This window comes from Microtus pennsylvanicus, chromosome 5 (genome assembly GCF_037038515.1).
Source record: "Microtus pennsylvanicus isolate mMicPen1 chromosome 5, mMicPen1.hap1, whole genome shotgun sequence".
Lineage (NCBI taxonomy): Eukaryota > Metazoa > Chordata > Mammalia > Rodentia > Cricetidae > Microtus > Microtus pennsylvanicus.
This window is the reverse complement of record NC_134583.1, coordinates 70,994,411-71,014,015: the sequence shown is the minus strand read 5'-3', so window position 1 is coordinate 71,014,015 and position 19,605 is coordinate 70,994,411. Positions and strand designations below refer to the sequence as shown.

The following is a 19,605-nucleotide window of genomic DNA, read 5'->3' as shown; positions in this document are numbered from 1 at the left end:
TGTTAATACCACCTGTTTCTTACTCTTTTTTATTTTCTTCCATTTAAGTGGGAAAGTTTTTGTCTAGAGGGACACAGGGTACAAGTGAGCGGTCTGAGAGTGGAGAAAAGGGAGAGTTGGGGGTGCTTAACATACAATGTATATTTGCATGACAACTTAAAAATAAAAGGGGAAATTCTTTTCTTACACTGCTGAACAGTCTGACTACCCTCTCTGATTTGCATATGGCTATACTGTGTATTTGGACCCCAAATACCAACGGGGTTGTTTCTGAACTCTTTCTGATACTGATCCATTTCCTCTTCTTATGTCAATAAGGCACCAGTTTTATTTCTATGGCTTTTAAAAAGTACTAATACCAGATATCAGGGCCAACTTTATATGTTTTTATGTCAAGAATGACAACCATTTAAGGACCATCTTCTTTCATAACTATGTCTATTATGTTCCTCAAGATATTCAAATGTTAACGTATTTGATGTGAACTCAAGCTACAGAAAGGCAGCTACCACACAGGTTTGTGCCCTCGAAACTCAGCCGTCAGGCTGTGACTTACCAGTGCAGTTATGGCAGGAAAGCTTTTAGACATTTCTCTAAGAAGGGTGCAAGTTCTAATATCCCATAATTCCAGGGGCTTATCTTTGAAAATGACTGCTAAATACTGCCTAAATTAAACAACAGAAAATAAAATTTATCAAAAAAGATCCCTTTTTACGACAACAACAAAACATCATGAATTAGTTAATAAACCAAGAAAGAAAAAAAAACCTCAGATGGCATGTCCCATGCATAGGCAATGACATTCAGACCCCATAAGAAATCACGTTCAAAGTTAGACTGAGTATCACTGAGAAGCCGAGTCACAGTGGGCAGAGAGAAGATTAGCACTGACTGGTCCACGCAAGAGGAAACATAACTAAGACAGAGACTTGGATGCAGTTTTAGTGAAAATGATCAGAAATACAACCAATACAGGAAACTGCCAACACTACTGAAATAGCAAAATCACTTTCAGGGAAGGAGAAGTTACAAATGAAGGCATTTTCAGAGAGTCTGCAGTGGAGATGAAGACAGGAGAGCTGAGTGGGCTGAGATGTAAAAAGGATGCTAGAGGATCCCATACACCCTAAGCAGACAAGTCTAGGAGTAAGCTTCTAGCATCCACCGTCTAGAAGAAAACCTGACAGGGTGTACTCAGAAGGATAAACAAATATAAATACCAATCCAAACAAAACTGTACTGGCCGCTCCAGTACCAGACTATCCAGACTTATTTCCAAATGTAGAATACTCAAGAGAAAGGATCCTTTCTTGTAATAAAAAGCGATCAACAACACCGATCTTAAATGTGTGCCTGATTAGAGCACAGAACAACCCATAAGATCTTGAGCTCTTCAAGAGAAAAGTAAATGAGCCCAGAACTAATGTAGGGAACTCAGCAATAACCTCTCAGCAATACACAGAAAACTAACATGAACACAGCAGCCTTGCGTAAGTATGGAGAACCAAACTCGCAGAATGTTGTAAGAACAACAGCTTTTCAAGTCACGGGGACATTCATTAAGACAGACCTGATACTGAGACATGTGACAAATCACATTAAATCTAAGGAGTCTGAAATAAGATAAAATGTACTGACTACAACAGAACTAGAAAATAACAGAAAGATGTATCTGTGGAAAACCCCCAAATGTATAAATATGCTGTGGGAATGTTAAGATAGTATGACATGAAATAAAATAAAATATACCATATCAAAAAGAATAGGTCATGTTAAAATAGTGCCATACAATAGGAAAATATTTATGTTAAAGGGCCAGGGCTCAAGATCCTGACACATGGTAATTGTGCACTCTTGCCACTTGCATGCAACATTTACTGGCAGCCCTACTCAGTGCAACAACAGCAACAACAACAACAACAACAAAAAGGGCTAGAGAAGAAAAAGAAAGATCAGCAGAGTCTTTATGAGCAACCAAAACTGTCTACAAAGTCTTCTAAAAAAAATCAACAAAAATATTACTAGAACTAGTAACTCAGCTTAGCATGATTACAAGAGTCAAGGTAACCATCACAAACTTAATTGTATTTCAATTATAATATAAATTATATATAACTGTATTTCAATTATAATAATTGGAAATTGAGACTAAAAATTCATTTATAACAGCCATAAAAGATACAAAATATTAAATGATATATAAAGACTTAAATATCGATTGATGTACAATGCTGCATGTAATACCATACTGAAAAGTCTGTAATATTTCTGGACAAAGATGAGCTAAATGGGTGGTGTTACAAGCCACATTCATGAATTGTAAAATTTGTTAAGATGTCCATTCTTCCCAGCTCTGATTCATAGATCAAAACCCGAAGGTATTTTGGGTAGACCTGACAAGCTGGTTATAAACTTCACACAGAAATCCCAGAATACATTGCTATCACTTTAACTGTTTTCTAAAACAATATGACATTGGAGTGAATATTATATGTCATGAGATTAATAAAGCCAGCTGTCCTAGTCAGAGTGTCTATGGCTACAATGAAACACCATGACCAAAAGCAAGCTGGGCAGGAAAGGGTTTATTTAGCTTACACTTCCACAGTTCTGTTTATTATTGGAGGAAGTCAAGACAGAAACTCAAACAGGGCAGGAGCCTGGAGCAGGAGCTGATGCAGAGGCCATGGAGGGTGCTGCTTACTGGCCTGCTCCCTATGGCTTGCTCAGCCTGCTTTCTTATAGAGCTCAGGACCATCAGCGCAGGGATGGCCCCACACACAGCGGTTTGGGTACTCTCCCATCAATCACTAACTAAGGGATGCCTTTCAGCTGGATCTTATGGAAGTATTTTCTCAATTGTGGTTCATCCCTCTTTTCAGATGACCCTAGCTTGATCCAGTTTTATGAAATGACAAAATGCAATTTTCCTGATTGTTGCCTTTTAAGTCTTATGCCCTTTTGAGCATGGGATTATTACAAAAGATCTCATTTTCTCTACGTACAATTTAGGTTCGTTTTATTTCTAATAGTCTTTTGAATTTTTGATACAAGGAAAAATACATATAAAGCAGGATTGCTAAAAACAAAGAAAGGGAGGTGGGGAGGAAAGCAGAAGGGACAGAGCATCTCAAGGCTGTCTCCACGCCTGTGGTCAAATATGCTTTTCATGTGGCCACACATAACTATTTGCTATTTCTGACAAATTCTAGAAATATTAACACATCCCTACTTTCTTAAAAGTGAAAACCAATTGTGAGGTTCCACCACTGAGCCAGAACTGTAGACGGTGCAGCTGACACTTACTTCAGATGAGATACTTTGATCATTTCAATGGGCGATTCATCATTGCCTCGGTCACCACGAAAAGCAGTGCTCCTCCCTTTAATTGAAAAACAAAAAGGTGAACAGCACGCACCATACGAAAACAAGACGCTGTACTGCCTGACGTGGTCGGCCATGCAGCCACGCCCTCTCCCTCCTGTTCGTTCATTACTTTGCTTCAAAGCCAGGACTAATAGCTGAATTTTAAAATACTCCTAAAATGTGAAAAGGAAACAAAACTATATTTCTTACATTTAAATATTTATTTTATAAAAAATATTTTAATGTTGTACAGCTTTTTAAATTTAATTTTTTTTATTTTTTTATTTTTTTTATTTATTTTTTAAATTTATTTATTTATTTATTATGTATACAATATTCTGTCTGTGTGTATGTCTGTAGGCCAGAAGAGGGCACCAGACCTCATTACAGATGGCTGTGAGCCACCATGTGGTTGCTGGGAATTGAACTCAGGACCTTTGGAAGAGCAGGCAATGCTCTTAACCACTAAGCCATCTCTCCAGCCCCCTTAATTTTTTTTTTTAGAAACTTGGAGATACCTACCACTGTCTAAAAGTTTAGGCTTATCTGTGGACTGGCAGCAATTGCTGTGTACTTAAAGTCTTAGAAGACATACTCGTGTGTTCAAGTACCAATTAGTTGTGAAGAAAAAAAAATCTTCTGAAATGAGTATTTAAGATTTCTTATGCTATATGCAAAGTATTAAGTGAAATATCTGAGCATATTCCTACCAAAATGCCTCTCTAAGTGAAATTTGGGACTTATAACTATACACTATATTAGTGCCAAAAAAGATAGCTGAGGATAATGTTCCTCCTAACTTCTGCGGTCACTCCTGGTTATGTGGTGCTGAGCAAGAACTTAGGGCTCCAACATGCTAGGCAAGCACTGAAGAATGGGGCTACATCCCTAGCCCTGAAATGTTTTCTATTGCAAAGACTTCCTAAAATCAAGCCTCCATAATCCAGTCAGCCTGTAGCTATCAAAGTTTTAAATTTGAGCTTTTAAAAACCATTACTAACCTATAAAACTTTTGAAGGTTTCCTACAATGGTCCAAACTCAAAGCAGAAGCCCTAGGGAGATGGCTTAAAAACTGATCTTTCAGAGGGCCAGTGAGATGACTCAGTGGCTCAGTGAGTAAAATCACTGCAATTGAGTTCAACCCCAGGAGCCAAGAGGTTAAAAAGAACTGACTCGCACAGGTTGTCCTCTGACCTCTACATGAACACTGTCACACATTAAGCACTGAGTGCAAACGAAGACTGGGTCCCCCTTTTGTTAGGCACCTGCGCATTCAGGCTGATGGTTTTCTACATTACTAGTATGTACACGGAAGGAATGCTATGGCTTTTCTAGGGCAATTACTACTGACCCAAAGAATGTGTAACAACAGGGTGTAAGAACACACACCAGGTGAGAGAAAATGTTCTGAGCATGTTTTACAAAAACAGTGTCTTCCATGGGCAGGATAGACCACCCCAGGCTTTCTGTCGGCCGACACAGACCTGTTGGGAGATCAACCAGCTGGAGCTCATTTCTCACTAATCCCATGTTGTTTGGGGTCGAAGCAGCGAAAGAAAGGAAACTGGTCAAGCTCGTCCACTCAATACCCCTAGAAAGCAAACAAATTTCAGTCTTGTACCTTTTTTTTCTCATTTAAAATGTTTATTTGAAAAATAAGGTTTTCCTAAGACCTCATTTTATTAATAATGTAATTAAAATGTTATTCTTACCCTTTTCCGCAACGTCACTGAATACTATGACATATATGAAATTTGTTCAAATTGAAATTTTATCTCCAAGTGTAATGACAAGATAGTTACTGGAATCTAAATCATCATTAAAATGGATACTAAAATTCAGCTGGGGAGAAACACTTCAGAGCAATTTTCAAGAATCTAAGTGTTTAAAACAAGCAGCGCAGAAACACTCAGAGAAGAATTCTTAAAGTGACTACGAGGGATGCTATCAAAACTCCCAGCTGCAAAACAGGAGCAAAGCTTGACTGGGCAAATCATCTGCCTCCAGCTTTGAGAAGGAGGAGGAGACAGAAGTCCCGAGAGTTCCATCACACAGAGAAAGCAAGGCCTCAACAGGGCTGTCCTGACAGGCAATGGTGACACAGTTTCTTCCCTGTAGTAAGGCTGCTTAGGACAAAAGTCTCCATCTGGGTCCCACTTACAGTTGTTCATCAGGATTCGGAGGTCAGCCATTGGTGCCTAAGGCTGCTCTCATAACACAATGGCGGACTTGAGCAGTTGTGAGAGGCTTCAGATCTAAACTCTTCAGCCTCAACACTTTATTACTGATCCTTTAAAAGAAATGTTTATTGACCTCTGATCTACAGCAACCTGCACTAGATTTGCATGAGGTAGGGTTTTTTTTTTCCATTTTGCTTTTTTGCCCAAGCAGTACAGGTGAATCCTGTGCCAATGTAAGCCCGTTTGCAGCTTTTGAGACCATCAGACATTGCCTCGTCCACGCTTACCGCTCTACCTTCAGAACCTTAGCTGCTGCCATTTATTTTCTTTCTGAGACAGTCTTTCTCTGTACCCCAGGTTGAACTCAAGCATACTGTGAGGTCCATGAGAATACTCGTGCCTCAGCCTCTCAACTGTGAGATTACTGGAGTAAGACACCCCAGTCAACTCTGTATCTGCTATGTTAACTACAAGGATTTTCCTCACTGGTTCCTGTGTAACTTCTCTTTTGGTAGAAGGACAACAGAATCCACAGAGAGCTAAAAATAGCAGTTGAAGCAGTAGCAATAGCTGTGATAGCTAGGATTACAACCATTTCAGAGTAAAGCTGTACTGACACACTCAGACTAATGGTTGCTTGAAATGAGTACAGTTTCAACTTCCACTCCAGACACCACCTCTCCATCCTTCTTTAGATACAACTGGAACACACTGACTCTAGTGCTTGCTTACTTGGGTCTCTGCGTCTCAGTTTTATTTGTTACAGCACTGGAAACACTACTGACTACACATGGACGGGCTGGCCATAACACACTCACGGTTAGCACAGTGACTCAGGAACTAACTAAAGCTGTGCTTTCTTCCTCAGGCCTGTCTTAAATACACAGACCCACAGAGATGATCATCTAACTGGGTTAACCACTAGAAAAGTCCTCTAGTCTCCTCTTTCTGTTTTTGTCCCCCTAGCAGGGAAGCCTTCAACTTTTCTAGAGTAAATGGAAGGAATCACTGTATTTGATCTACGGGTCTATAAGCCAGGCCGTGTTCAAGCAGATGTCCGCCTACAGATTCCCTAAGAGCATTCCCAAGTCCTGTTGCTGGCAGTATCAACTCACTAGTTTGTTACCACACTTGGTATAGTGGTGTCCGTAGCTCTGGGGACTGGCAACCGCCCTCCTACCTCTCATCCACTGGGTTAAAATGAATCCATTAAGTAGCTAACATGTGCCAGCGGCTATGTGAGGCGCTGTGAATGAGACAGACATAGCTGCTGCCCATCTGGAGCTTATATCCCGGCAGAAAAGGGACATGTGCAAGTGTATTTTGTAATATCTATTACAAAAGAGATGATGCTGGGAAGTAGAAAAAGACAAGATCTCCTGAGTAAATTGGGAGCATGGGGACCTTGGGGGAGGGTTGAAGGGTTGAGGGGAGAGGCAGGGAGGGGAACAGAGAAAAATGTAGAGCTCAATAAAAATCAATAGAAAAGGACACCTTAGCCGGGCGGTGGTGGCGCACGCCTTTAATCCCAGCACTTGGGAGGCAGAGGTAGGTGGATCTCTGTGAGTTCAAGGCTAGCCTGGTCTACAAGAGCTAGTTCCAGGACAACCTCTAAAGCTACAGAGAAACCCTGTCTCGAACCCACCCCTCCCAAAAGAAAAAGAAAAAGACACCTTTGCATCAGTCAGTCTGTGGAGAACTAAGTGATCAGTCTAAGACAGTCAAGGAGTGTTGCAGGGGTGCATCCTCTCACCAGTACTTTTTCATAGCAACAGCCCTGGAGGATATGTATGAATGCAAATGTATGTTCTTTTTCTCCTGTCTGATTAATACTTCTAAATGGACAATAATATTCATTTAAAATGTTTAACATTTAAAATTTTTGTGCATGCATTAAGTAAAATTCTTTTGAGGGCCTGGAGCAATGGCTCAGAGGTTAAGAAAAAAAAGAGATGATGCAGAGCTCAACAAGAGCGGCTTGAGCCACACACTCTGACCTCAGGGCCAGGCCAGTTTCCCAAGAGGACTGTGAAACTGTGCCATTTGATCTCAGGCTGACCAACCAAGGCAACAGTATAAGAGGCAATAAGCTAGTTGTGAGTATTGCTGGGGATTGAACCCAAGGCCTCACCAGTGTTCATGGACAGACACTCCTAGCACCCTGGACTGTCTTTTGCATCTTGCCTAGCACCCCTCTTCTGTTGAGCAGTGTGACAGAGATTCATGAAGTGTTCCCCTGTTCATAAGCAGTCCCAGTCCAGGAGCTGTAGCGGAACCTGCAGAGGCTGCTCATTTGTAATCTGGCAGTGTGACCAAGTTTGCCTTTGAAGAGAATACAACAGCAGCGTATACCTTCTTAAATAAAATAAAATCAAACTGGATTTCAAAGTGGATTAGATATGGAAGGGGCTATCTGTTGGAAGAGAAGAAAAACTCTTGTCAGACACAGCTGAGCTTCACGCTACCGCTGGGATTAGAACAGTTATCCGGGCTTTCCTCTACACGGAGGAGCTGAAGGACTAAGAACAGCAGCTCATTCCTGATCCAGGAGCTCTCTAATCTTTTTTGGTAAAATCCCTGGCCACTGAACAACTGTAATCTTAGGATTTATCATAGGTTGTCATGGGTTCACAAGCTGAGCATGCTGAGCATCTATCTAAGGGGAACACAGAAGCTACTTCTCAACAGGGGTTGAGAGCACATAATGCTGAAGACCTTCATCCTAAAATTCTCCTGTGAATCTCTAGGTAATTAAGAGAGACCATTCACTTTCCACAAACAATTTAATGTAAGCAAAGCAATACTGAGTCAAGCCATGCCTATGTAAGTTATTATCTGTAAATTCTTCAGAGTACCAGACTGTTTTAAACTCGGGCCACCGGACAATGATAGAAACTCATGATCTAACAGAGTCAACCCTTCCACTGTGTAACTTCTGTATCTGCCACTGGATTGTCAGCACCAACTTCTCCCATTATAGTTTTACAGAAAATGTTCACTAGGTATCTGTGAACCACCCCTTGTAAAACATTGAAACGTATGTCCCCTATCCCAACCTTGCACCCCTACAACTATGTCATTATATAGTCCCTGGCCGCATGTCTGCATTAAGATTCAAGTACAAAAGTTAGTCTTAATTTGCATGTGAAAAATCAAGAATACTTTGGGTTTACTACTAACTGCTTCAGATTTTTTCTAGCACATCTGTGAAATTTTCATAACGGTTTTAATTGTAATACTAAACTCAACACAAAGACAGCAGGATTTTAGCATCCTCAAGGGCAACATCTCTGACTATAAAGTGAATTACCTTCAAAATGTCAGCAAAGAGGGAAAGTCGTATGAAAGGTGGGCATCTGCATATGATCATCCCTGAGCTCCTCTGTGTGAGTCACACCTCCCCCATAATATTCGCTGTCCAGACCACAGCGTCAGGATGACTCAGCCGTAAATACCACAGAATGTGCGAGTACGTGGCAATATGCACACTCTGACTGATCCAGGTAAGAACTTTGCAATAAGCCGGTTACTGAGGTTCAGAACTAATGACAACATGCTTGATCTTCTGGAAGCTCATGTCAAATTCTCAGTAAGATTTTTGGCTCAGTCAACATTTATTTTTACTGCCATCCCCGAGTCCCAATCCATGGACGTCCTTAGCAGGAAACCTGCACACAGACCATACAGATACAAGTACAGAGCTCAGGCTCTGACGCCTGAGAGCCGGGAGGGAATCCCACCGAGGGAATCCCACCCTCTGTCCCTCAGGTGCTGCATTACTCAGTTTCTCTGTCTGTCAGTTGGGAAGGAGACAGCGCCCACTCTTTATGGTTAAGGTGGGGTCAGTGAAATGATGGGCACAACAAACTCACACAAAACAAAATCTTAGAGCAGTGCCAGTTAGCACTGCAGAGTTCTGACTGGTTGGTGTCAGCCATAAAAGGAACTCCTATGTACACAAGATAAGAGTAAAGGGAAACAGAGACAGGAAAGGAAGGGACAGAGAAGATACAAAAGACAGTGCCAGCAGAGACCACTGGAAGAAGTGTCAGAATGGTCAGAGCTGGAGACCAAAGAGGTTCAGTGTTGCTGTACCCTAAGTTCTATGTCTTGAAGACACTACTATTCCATGTAAACGTATTTGCAGAGACACTGGAGGGGCACAACATAAGATGATAAAAAACAGCAACCTGGACAGTGCCCTTAAAAGAGATTTCTATTATAACCTCAAGTTGTGATACTCAAAAGGTTAACCTTGCTCCATCTAGAACACAGATTTATACTGAAATATGTCCATTAGATTCACTAAGACTTTCAATGTACACAAGAGACTAAATTATAAACCATACAAAAACCAGAACCTTTCTTACATTTAATTACAGATCACTAAAGCAATGGTCATTTTACATACACACACATATTTTCATAGTGTATCACTCATGGGAAAAAAAACAGTTCTGCATTCAGCAAATGAAAGCTGTAGGGTATGTCTAAAGCAGCACACTACAGCACTGCAGGAGCAGGTCTGAGACAGCACACTACAGTATTGCAGGAGCAGGTCTGAGACAGCACACTACAGCACTGCAGGAGCAGGTGTGAGACAGCACACTACAGTATTGCAGGAGCAGGTCTGAGACAGCACACTACAGTATTGCAGGAGCAGGTGTGAGACAGCACACTACAGTATTGCAGGAGCAGGTCTGAGACAGCACACTACAGTATTACAGGAGCAGGTCTGAGACAGCACACTACAGTATTACAGGAGCAGGTCTAAAGCAGCACACTACAGTATTGCAGGAGCAGGTGTGAGACAGCACACTACAGTATTGCAGGAGCAGGTCTGAGACAGCACACTACAGTATTACAGGAGCAGGTCTGAGACAGCACACTACAGTATTGCAGGAGCAGGTCTGAGACAGCACACTACAGTATTGCAGGAGCAGGTCTGAGACAGCACACTACAGTATTGCAGGAGCAGGTCTGAGACAGCACACTACAGTATTGCAGGAGCAGGTCTGAGACAGCACACTACAGTATTACAGGAGCAGGTCTGAGACAGCACACTACAGTATTGCAGGAGCAGGTCTGAGACAGCACACTACAGTATTACAGGTGCAGGTCTGAGACAGCACACTACAGTATTGCAGGAGCAGGTCTGAGACAGCACACTACAGTATTGCAGGAGCAGGTCTGAGACAGCACACTACAGTATTACAGGAGCAGGTCTGAGACAGCACACTACAGTATTGCAGGAGCAGGTCTGAGACAGCACACTACAGTATTGCAGGAGCAGGTCTGAGACAGCACACTACAGTATTGCAGGAGCAGGTCTGAGACAGCACACTACAGTATTACAGGAGCTGGTCTGAGACAGCACACTACAGTATTGCAGGAGCAGGTCTGAGACAGCACACTACAGTATTGCAGGAGCAGGTCTGAGACAGCACACTACAGTATTGCAGGAGCAGGTCTAAAGCAGCACACTACAGTATTGCAGGAGCAGGTGTGAGACAGCACACTACAGTATTGCAGGAGCAGGTCTGAGACAGCACACTACAGTATTGCAGGAGCAGGTCTGAGACAGCACACTACAGTATTGCAGGAGCAGGTCTAAAGCAGCACACTACAGTATTGCAGGAGCAGGTCTGAGACAGCACACTACAGTATTGCAGGAGCAGGTCTGAGACAGCACACTACAGTATTGCAGGAGCAGGTCTGAGACAGCACACTACAGTATTGCAGGAGCAGGTGTGAGACAGCACACTACAGTATTGCAGGAGCAGGTCTGAGACAGCACACTACAGTATTGCAGGAGCAGGTCTGAGACAGCACACTACAGTATTACAGGAGCAGGTCTGAGCAGCACACTACAGTATTACAGGAGCAGGTCTGAGACAGCACACTACAGTATTACAGGAGCAGGTCTGAGCAGCACACTACAGTATTACAGGAGCAGGTCTGAGACAGCACACTACAGTATTACAGGAGCAGGTCTGAGACAGCACACTACAGTATTACAGGAGCAGGTGTGAGCAGCACACTACAGTATTACAGGAGCAGGTCTGAGACAGCACACTACAGTATTACAGGAGCAGGTCTGAGACAGCACACTACAGTATTACAGGAGCAGGTGTGAGACAGCACACTACAGTATTACAGGAGCAGGTGTGAGACAGCACACTACAGCACTGCAGGAGCAGGTCTGAGACAGCACACTACAGTATTGCAGGAGCAGGTGTGAGACAGCACACTACAGTATTACAGGAGCAGGTGTGAGACAGCACACTACAGTATTGCAGGAGCAGGTCTGAGACAGCACACTACAGTATTGCAGGAGCAGGTCTGAGACAGCACACTACAGTATTGCAGGAGCAGGTCTGAGACAGCACACTACAGTATTGCAGGAGCAGGTCTGAGACAGCACACTACAGTATTACAGGAGCAGGTCTGAGACAGCACACTACAGTATTGCAGGAGCAGGTCTGAGCAGCACACTACAGTATTGCAGGAGCAGGTCTGAGACAGCACACTACAGCACTGCAGGAGCAGGTGTGAGACAGCACACTACAGTATTGCAGGAGCAGGTGTGAGACAGCACACTACAGTATTGCAGGAGCAGGTCTGAGACAGCACACTACAGTATTGCAGGAGCAGGTCTGAGCAGCACACTACAGTATTGCAGGAGCAGGTCTGAGACAGCACACTACAGTATTACAGGAGCAGGTCTGAGACAGCACACTACAGTATTGCAGGAGCAGGTCTGAGACAGCACACTACAGTATTGCAGGAGCAGGTCTGAGACAGCACACTACAGTATTGCAGGAGCAGGTGTGAGACAGCACACTACAGTATTGCAGGAGCAGGTCTAAAGCAGCACACTACAGTATTACAGGAGCAGGTCTGAGCAGCACACTACAGTATTGCAGGAGCAGGTCTGAGACAGCACACTACAGTATTGCAGGAGCAGGTGTGAGACAGCACACTACAGTATTGCAGGAGCAGGTGTGAGACAGCACACTACAGTATTGCAGGAGCAGGTCTGAGACAGCACACTACAGTATTGCAGGAGCAGGTCTGAGACAGCACACTACAGTATTGCAGGAGCAGGTGTGAGACAGCACACTACAGTATTGCAGGAGCAGGTCTGAGCAGCACACTACAGTATTGCAGGAGCAGGTCTGAGACAGCACACTACAGTATTGCAGGAGCAGGTGTGAGACAGCACACTACAGTATTGCAGGAGCAGGTCTGAGCAGCACACTACAGTATTGCAGGAGCAGGTCTGAGACAGCACACTACAGTATTGCAGGAGCAGGTCTGAGACAGCACACTACAGTATTGCAGGAGCAGGTCTGAGACAGCACACTACAGTATTACAGGAGCAGGTCTGAGCAGCACACTACAGTATTGCAGGAGCAGGTCTGAGACAGCACACTACAGTATTGCAGGAGCAGGTCTGAGACAGCACACTACAGTATTGCAGGAGCAGGTGTGAGACAGCACACTACAGTATTGCAGGAGCAGGTCTGAGACAGCACACTACAGTATTGCAGGAGCAGGTCTGAGACAGCACACTACAGTATTGCAGGAGCAGGTCTGAGCAGCACACTACAGTATTGCAGGAGCAGGTCTAAAGCAGCACACTACAGTATTACAGGAGCAGGTCTGAGACAGCACACTACAGTATTACAGGAGCAGGTCTGAGACAGCACACTACAGTATTACAGGAGCAGGTCTGAGACAGCACACTACAGTATTACAGGTGCAGGTCTGAGACAGCACACTACAGTATTGCAGGAGCAGGTCTGAGACAGCACACTACAGTATTGCAGGAGCAGGTCTGAGACAGCACACTACAGTATTGCAGGAGCAGGTCTGAGACAGCACACTACAGTATTGCAGGAGCAGGTCTGAGACAGCACACTACAGTATTGCAGGAGCAGGTCTGAGCAGCACACTACAGTATTGCAGGAGCAGGTCTAAAGCAGCACACTACAGTATTGCAGGAGCAGGTCTGAGCAGCACACTACAGTATTGCAGGAGCAGGTCTGAGCAGCACACTACAGTATTGCAGGAGCAGGTCTAAAGCAGCACACTACAGTATTGCAGGAGCAGGTCTGAGCAGCACACTACAGCAGATGCAGAGGCTGTCTACTCCCGATTTAGCCTTCTTTCAGAAGCCTCTGCACTCACACGCAGACTGCATCTCAAAATAAACAGATGCTTCTGAGTTTGTATCTCTCCTGGTGATATTCAAACTAACAACTAAACTATTCCAATTTGCCATGAGCGGTCTTGACAGATCTTAATCAAACTGAGGAATAAACTGTACAAACCTGGCAACAGAGTGATTTCCAGTGAGACAATAACCTGGAATCAGGAGAAATCCTCAAGCACAATGCCCTAAAAAAGCAGACAATGCGTGCCCATTTCTGATGAACCACCGCACACACCAGAACAGACCACTCAATGAAGAAAAGTCTACGAGACTCAATGAGGAGAACTGTTCTGATACCACATATGTCTGTAATCTCAATGACACAAAGCCATACTCACTTGACTTCACACGAGTGGACACTCAGCTCCTTGTGCAGCAGACCGCTGGTGAGGTGGTACACCAGGACAGAACCGTTGCTTGTACCTATCAAAACGACAGGAGAGACAAGTGCTAATTTAGCAGGAGAATCAATTCCACCGAAGTCTTTTGTTAAATTTACCTTCTACAAAAGGATCCAAACTACATACTTAAAAAACAAGTGAACAGGTAGGAAAATCTATTTCCTTTCATGTCAAAAGGAGGTCTAATGGCATCACTCGGAAACCTTACTTAACTTCAGGGACATATTTTCTCTGAAAGATTTTTAAATATAAATCAATATTTATAATAATTTAATTTAAACTTTTCTATACATGAAAGTTTATATTTTTGAGACTCAACGGTTTTTATAAACGCAGCTAACATGAGCTCATTAACTGGATTGTTCTTTTAAACAAGTCTCGACAAGATAATGTATTATGATTGTTAAATGGAATTTCTGAAGTTAAAGAAACTTTGATTCACGCCTTCGATGAACTGCTTACCCAACACCAAACCTACATTTTTACCTCTTAGGCTAGGAAAACAGAAAATCTAACTTTCAGAGATTAGATGGGAAAATGTACATAAAGTGTGGAGCACAGCCTTGGTCACTGGTGTCAGCTTGGTTAATCAGCATTTCCACCACCACCACACTGAACAACAGCTCACAGCCATTGCCACTCCTAAAGCTTGCTGTCTGTCCCACAGAGCTCCTGATAGTTCAGAAATGCATTGACAGAGATCATCTCACGCTCATGAGCTCCGTGCAATTAAAATGAAAAAACTAGAAAAATATTTCAAGGGAAATATTTATACATTTTTCCCCAACCTGTTTCTTCTTTTAAAACATCCCCAAAGAGCCGGGCGGTGGTGGCGCACGCCTTTAATCCCAGCACTCGGGAGGCAGAGGCAGGCGGATCTCTGTGAGTTCGAGACCAGCCTGGTCTACAGAGCTAGTTCCAGGACAGGCTCCAAAGCCACAGAGAAACCCTGTCTCGAAAAACCAAAAAAAAAAAAAAAAAAAAAAAAAAAAATCCCCAAAGAGAATAAAGGACTTTCTAGAAATCCAGAAACCTAAGCATCTTATAAAATGAGTTTAACAAAAGAACAGGCCAAGTACCCACCAACAGCAAGGAGGGGCTGATACATCTTTATGTTTTTCGTGGTCAGTGGTGGGCACATCCGGATGGCAAACTGAGGAGATGGGAGTCCTGAGAGCAGTCCTGTCAGCAGGAATTTGAGGTGCACTTCCTGCAGAATGGAGCCTTTGGGATGCTCTTCCCCAGCAATTGCACTTTGCCCTGAAATGTAATGGAAAGTATAAATGATTAATTATAAATATGCTGACCTTAAAAACCTACATATGCTCACCTGGCCTAGAAACAAACGTGTGAGGGCTCTCTCTAGGGCAGCAGTTCTCAATCTGTGGGTCACAACCCCCGACCCTTTCACAGGGGTCACCGAAGACCACAGGAATACAGATATTTACATTATGATTATAACAGTAGCAAAATTACAGTTATGAAGTAGCAACAAAAATAATCTTATGGTTGGGTGACACCACAACACGAGGGACTGCATTAAGGGGCCGCAGCACTAGGAAGGCTGAAAACCACTGCTCTAGGGGCTCTGCTAACAAGCTCACAACAGCCCAGAGCTGCCCATGGATCATAAGTCACATCACTAACAGCTTAAGAGTAGGTCTTGCTACCCAGAATTCAGGGACCTGTGTCTTCAGAGAAACACTGCTTCAGACAGGGCTCCTGGGAGAGAAGAGGCCGCAGGAGGAGAGCAGGAGGCCTGGCTGAGAGCACTGTCTGTGGAGCGCATGCATCACCACCTCACTACCTTTCCTTCCTGTGGGGCTGCTTTCAATCAGAGGGACTTTGTAAGACACATTAAACTAGTAAACACAAACACTCAAAGGACTCGTGATTTCTAATAAGAAGCTATAATAATAGTATAATAAATAATAATTATATATAATAATAAAATAAGAAGCTATATATCATAGCTACAAAAACTATAGTTTATATGAAATACTTCATATTTAAGTATGTAAAATAAACCAACATATTAATAAAGAATATATGCCACATACAAAAACCATTGTAGATAGATAGTTATCCTTTTCCTTTTGAGACTGTACTCTGACTGACTTGACTCGTATAGCCCAGGACAACCTTGAACTGATTCTGTGGCCCCACCTCTAGGACATGCTTGACATGTCTGAAATTACAAACTTGACAGGTTAAGTTACATTATTTACATATGCATTATATGTACAAATTAAACAATGACTCCAGTTAAAAACTATCCTAACAGAATTTAAGTACAATAAAGTCAAGACTGTCTGCTAAAAACACACAAACTTCTTTCTGTAAACCACTACTGAACACTGGATTTGCCAAAAGCACACAACAAAGAATACACACATACACTGTGAGGTTAAATTACTGAGAGTGGGTGAGTATAATCTACTGAAGTTATAAACTTTTTTAGTACTACCATTCTGAAGTCTACAGAAGTCATAGGAAAAAAAAATCATTAGTTTAATCCAGTTAAAACAATTCCTTGGGATTGGCCACGCAATTGATACCAACCAGGGGGATACTGGGAAAACAGGTTTGAGAGGTATAGCACGGACACCAGACTCCTGGGAACTGTCGCGTTTCTTGCATTTTCCCTAAGAAAATGAGCTTAGGCCTCAATGAGCAGCAGCCTTTACTTAGTAAATATAAGCCACTCTCCATATCTCACAGAATTGCTTTCCATTATGGCCTAGAAAACAGTGAGTTTCAAATTATAAGTTTAATTAAAAGTTTTAATTAAAATGCTTGCAAGTGACAAAGCTTCATTTATTTAACATTTAAACTCCATTGTAAGGAACTGCTTGACAGTCTCTATCTTTCATTTTAAATACGCTAATTTGTATCACTTAGACACCTAAACAACATAAAAATTCACCTGAGTGTGGGCTTCATGGTGCTGATTAGTTTTGTTCATTTGCATACATAATTCTTTTTACTTTAATGTTTTATGCTAAAAATAAATTCAATTAACTCAGAAAATTGTTAATGACCAAATAATTTTGCAAAACTTGTCAGTGTGTTCAAACTTCCTCATAAGGATTTGTCTGGAAGAATAGACAGAACTAAAAGATGGTGTAACTAAACAAGGGGCTCTACAACAGGATGAATCAGGACACAAGTAAGGTCTTCAAGGTTGGGGTCTTGCCCCAGATAACCATGGAACACATAGGACTGGAGACCACTTTTAAGTGCCTTCCCAGAGCCAGGAAGATAGGGTTTACATGTGGTGTTTTCCATCTACTGCTGTGCGGGTGAGGTCATGTTTGCAAACTTCTCTGGGACTCATCCCTACATACATGAAGGCATATTAACTATGCTGCAGGGCTGACTAGTGCAGTACTAAGCACACAGAAAGTATCACTTGATTACTATGATCAATAAGGTAATGTTCTTTGTAGTATGTGACCTGGCATATAAACAAAATGAGTCACTAGGTAATATCCATTCTCATTACATTATGTAAAATTCAATGCAGAAAATCCTTTATAAACCATGTTGATAATTTGGAAAGAATTAAATGTCAACATTGCTTGGCATATTATAAAGTCTTACAATTCCAAATGTCACAACATTTGACACTGTTAAGTCCCTATTCTTCCTTTCATATCCTAGCCCCAGGATCATGCAATGACTGAATATTTTATTTATAAGTATCTGCTGAAAGTAAGAATTTTCAGAAGAGAAACATCAAAAAAGTGTTATCTTTTCTAATACTGTTCAGCTAATTTATTCTTTCGGTGAATCTTGATTGCACATCTACAAAGCACAGTCCTGGGGATACAGAACTGAATCACTGAACTGTTCCTGTAGAATTAAGACCTACTAGAAGAGAGAGATAAACCCACAGTAAACACCACTGTGGGTCATTACTAGGGACTATAAAGAAAGAGCACCTAAATGAGCTAGATCAAGAACAACACTGGCTGAATTTTAAATTACAAGCAACAGAAAAAGGGGAAAGAGGCAAGCAATGAATGCTAAGCTGTGGCTCAGGGAGCATGCAGGCCCCGAGGAGGGAGGTCTGCAAAGCAGGGCTCTCCACCCAGAATCCAGACATCTGTGATCCTCTCTTTCAGTCTCTTTCATCTAGATCAGAGGCTCTCAAGGATCAGGCTTTCTGATTCCAACTGCGGAGCCCAACCAAGCCACACCAGATATCTTCATGCTTAAATAGTTTAGACTCCACTGGTTTACTTACGGAAAACATAAAAACATCTCCACATTTTGAGTTTTCCTGAATATTAACTTCGACTTTACAATACTTGCCAAGTCAGTTACACTATTAATTTTTGCACTTCAAAAGAACATCTTATGTGCAAGTTAGAGGAGAAAACAAGCTTACCAATCATATTATCTAGGGAGAGGTCTGGGAGCTTATTCTGTAGCGTTCCGACAGGAATCCCACAGAAGGACACTGGTGAGTATAAAGGAGACACTCCGGAACTGCTGCAGAGACACCGTGATCAGAGGATTACACACATTTAGAGTCAGCATTACACATCAGGTCCTCAAATACCAATCCCAGGCCACGGCATTTTTCTTTTACAGTGGCAGTTGTTAATCCTGGCCACAGGTGAAGCAACTGTCGGAACATAACCCTAGTGAGCCAGTACATATGTTCTTTATAATGACTTTATAAAAACAAAACTCTTTGTATATGACTCTGGTAATTAAAAAACAGAAACAGCCGGGCGGTGGTGGCGTACGCCTTTAATCCCAGCACTCGAGAGGCAGAGGCAGGCGGATCTCTGGGAGTTCGAGACCAGCCTGGTCTACAAGAGCTAGTTCCAGGACAGGCTCCAAAACCACAGAGAAACCCTGTCTCGAAAACCAAAATAAAATAAAATAAAATAAAATAAAAAACTGAAACAGAAGACAACAATCAAAGCTCAAGCCACAAGCCTATGCATTCACTCACCTGTTCCGTGCATTTCGACTGCACACGGCAGACTTCAGTTCCCATATCATGACCCTGCCGTCACTCACTATGAGGGCGGCTGCATTCTCATTAACAGGACAGCACACCATACTGAAGGGACGGACAGTTTTCGTCACCCTGATTGCATCGCACTGGCTTCTCAAGTCATAGGTAAGCTCCTGAACGGGATCTGGATCTTAAGGGAAAATCATCTCTTTCAGATGGCAGTGAGGAAGCACAGACAAAACACCACCTGTTTTGGTGTAAACAACCTCAACCAGAAGGACATCATTCTGTCACTAGTGCAAACTGCCCAAACCAGTGTCACAGTCCACTCTCACTAATTCCTTCAGACTCTAGATAATGCACATGAGAAGTACAAGTGTAATCCTAGGATAGCAACAATCACCACACTTGTGTCTAAGAACGTTAAAGCCCAGCAAAGAGCACCAGCAAAGAGCACACTACAG

General features: G+C 42.6%; 1 protein-coding gene across 1 annotated transcript in view; it reads right to left on the bottom strand.

Moving 5' to 3' along the window:
* Wdr11 (WD repeat domain 11) overlaps nucleotides 1-19,605 on the bottom strand; it is a 53,296-nt gene that overhangs the window by 19,741 nt on the left and 13,950 nt on the right. The window contains exons 9-15 of the mRNA XM_075972463.1: nucleotides 19,136-19,331; nucleotides 18,560-18,663; nucleotides 15,250-15,426; nucleotides 14,104-14,188; nucleotides 4,852-4,958; nucleotides 3,307-3,382; nucleotides 557-665 (exon numbers count right to left, since the gene is read on the bottom strand). Of these exons, the coding sequence (XP_075828578.1) occupies nucleotides 557-665; nucleotides 3,307-3,382; nucleotides 4,852-4,958; nucleotides 14,104-14,188; nucleotides 15,250-15,426; nucleotides 18,560-18,663; nucleotides 19,136-19,331 (854 nt within the window). The remainder of the gene's footprint in view (nucleotides 1-556; nucleotides 666-3,306; nucleotides 3,383-4,851; nucleotides 4,959-14,103; nucleotides 14,189-15,249; nucleotides 15,427-18,559; nucleotides 18,664-19,135; nucleotides 19,332-19,605) is intronic.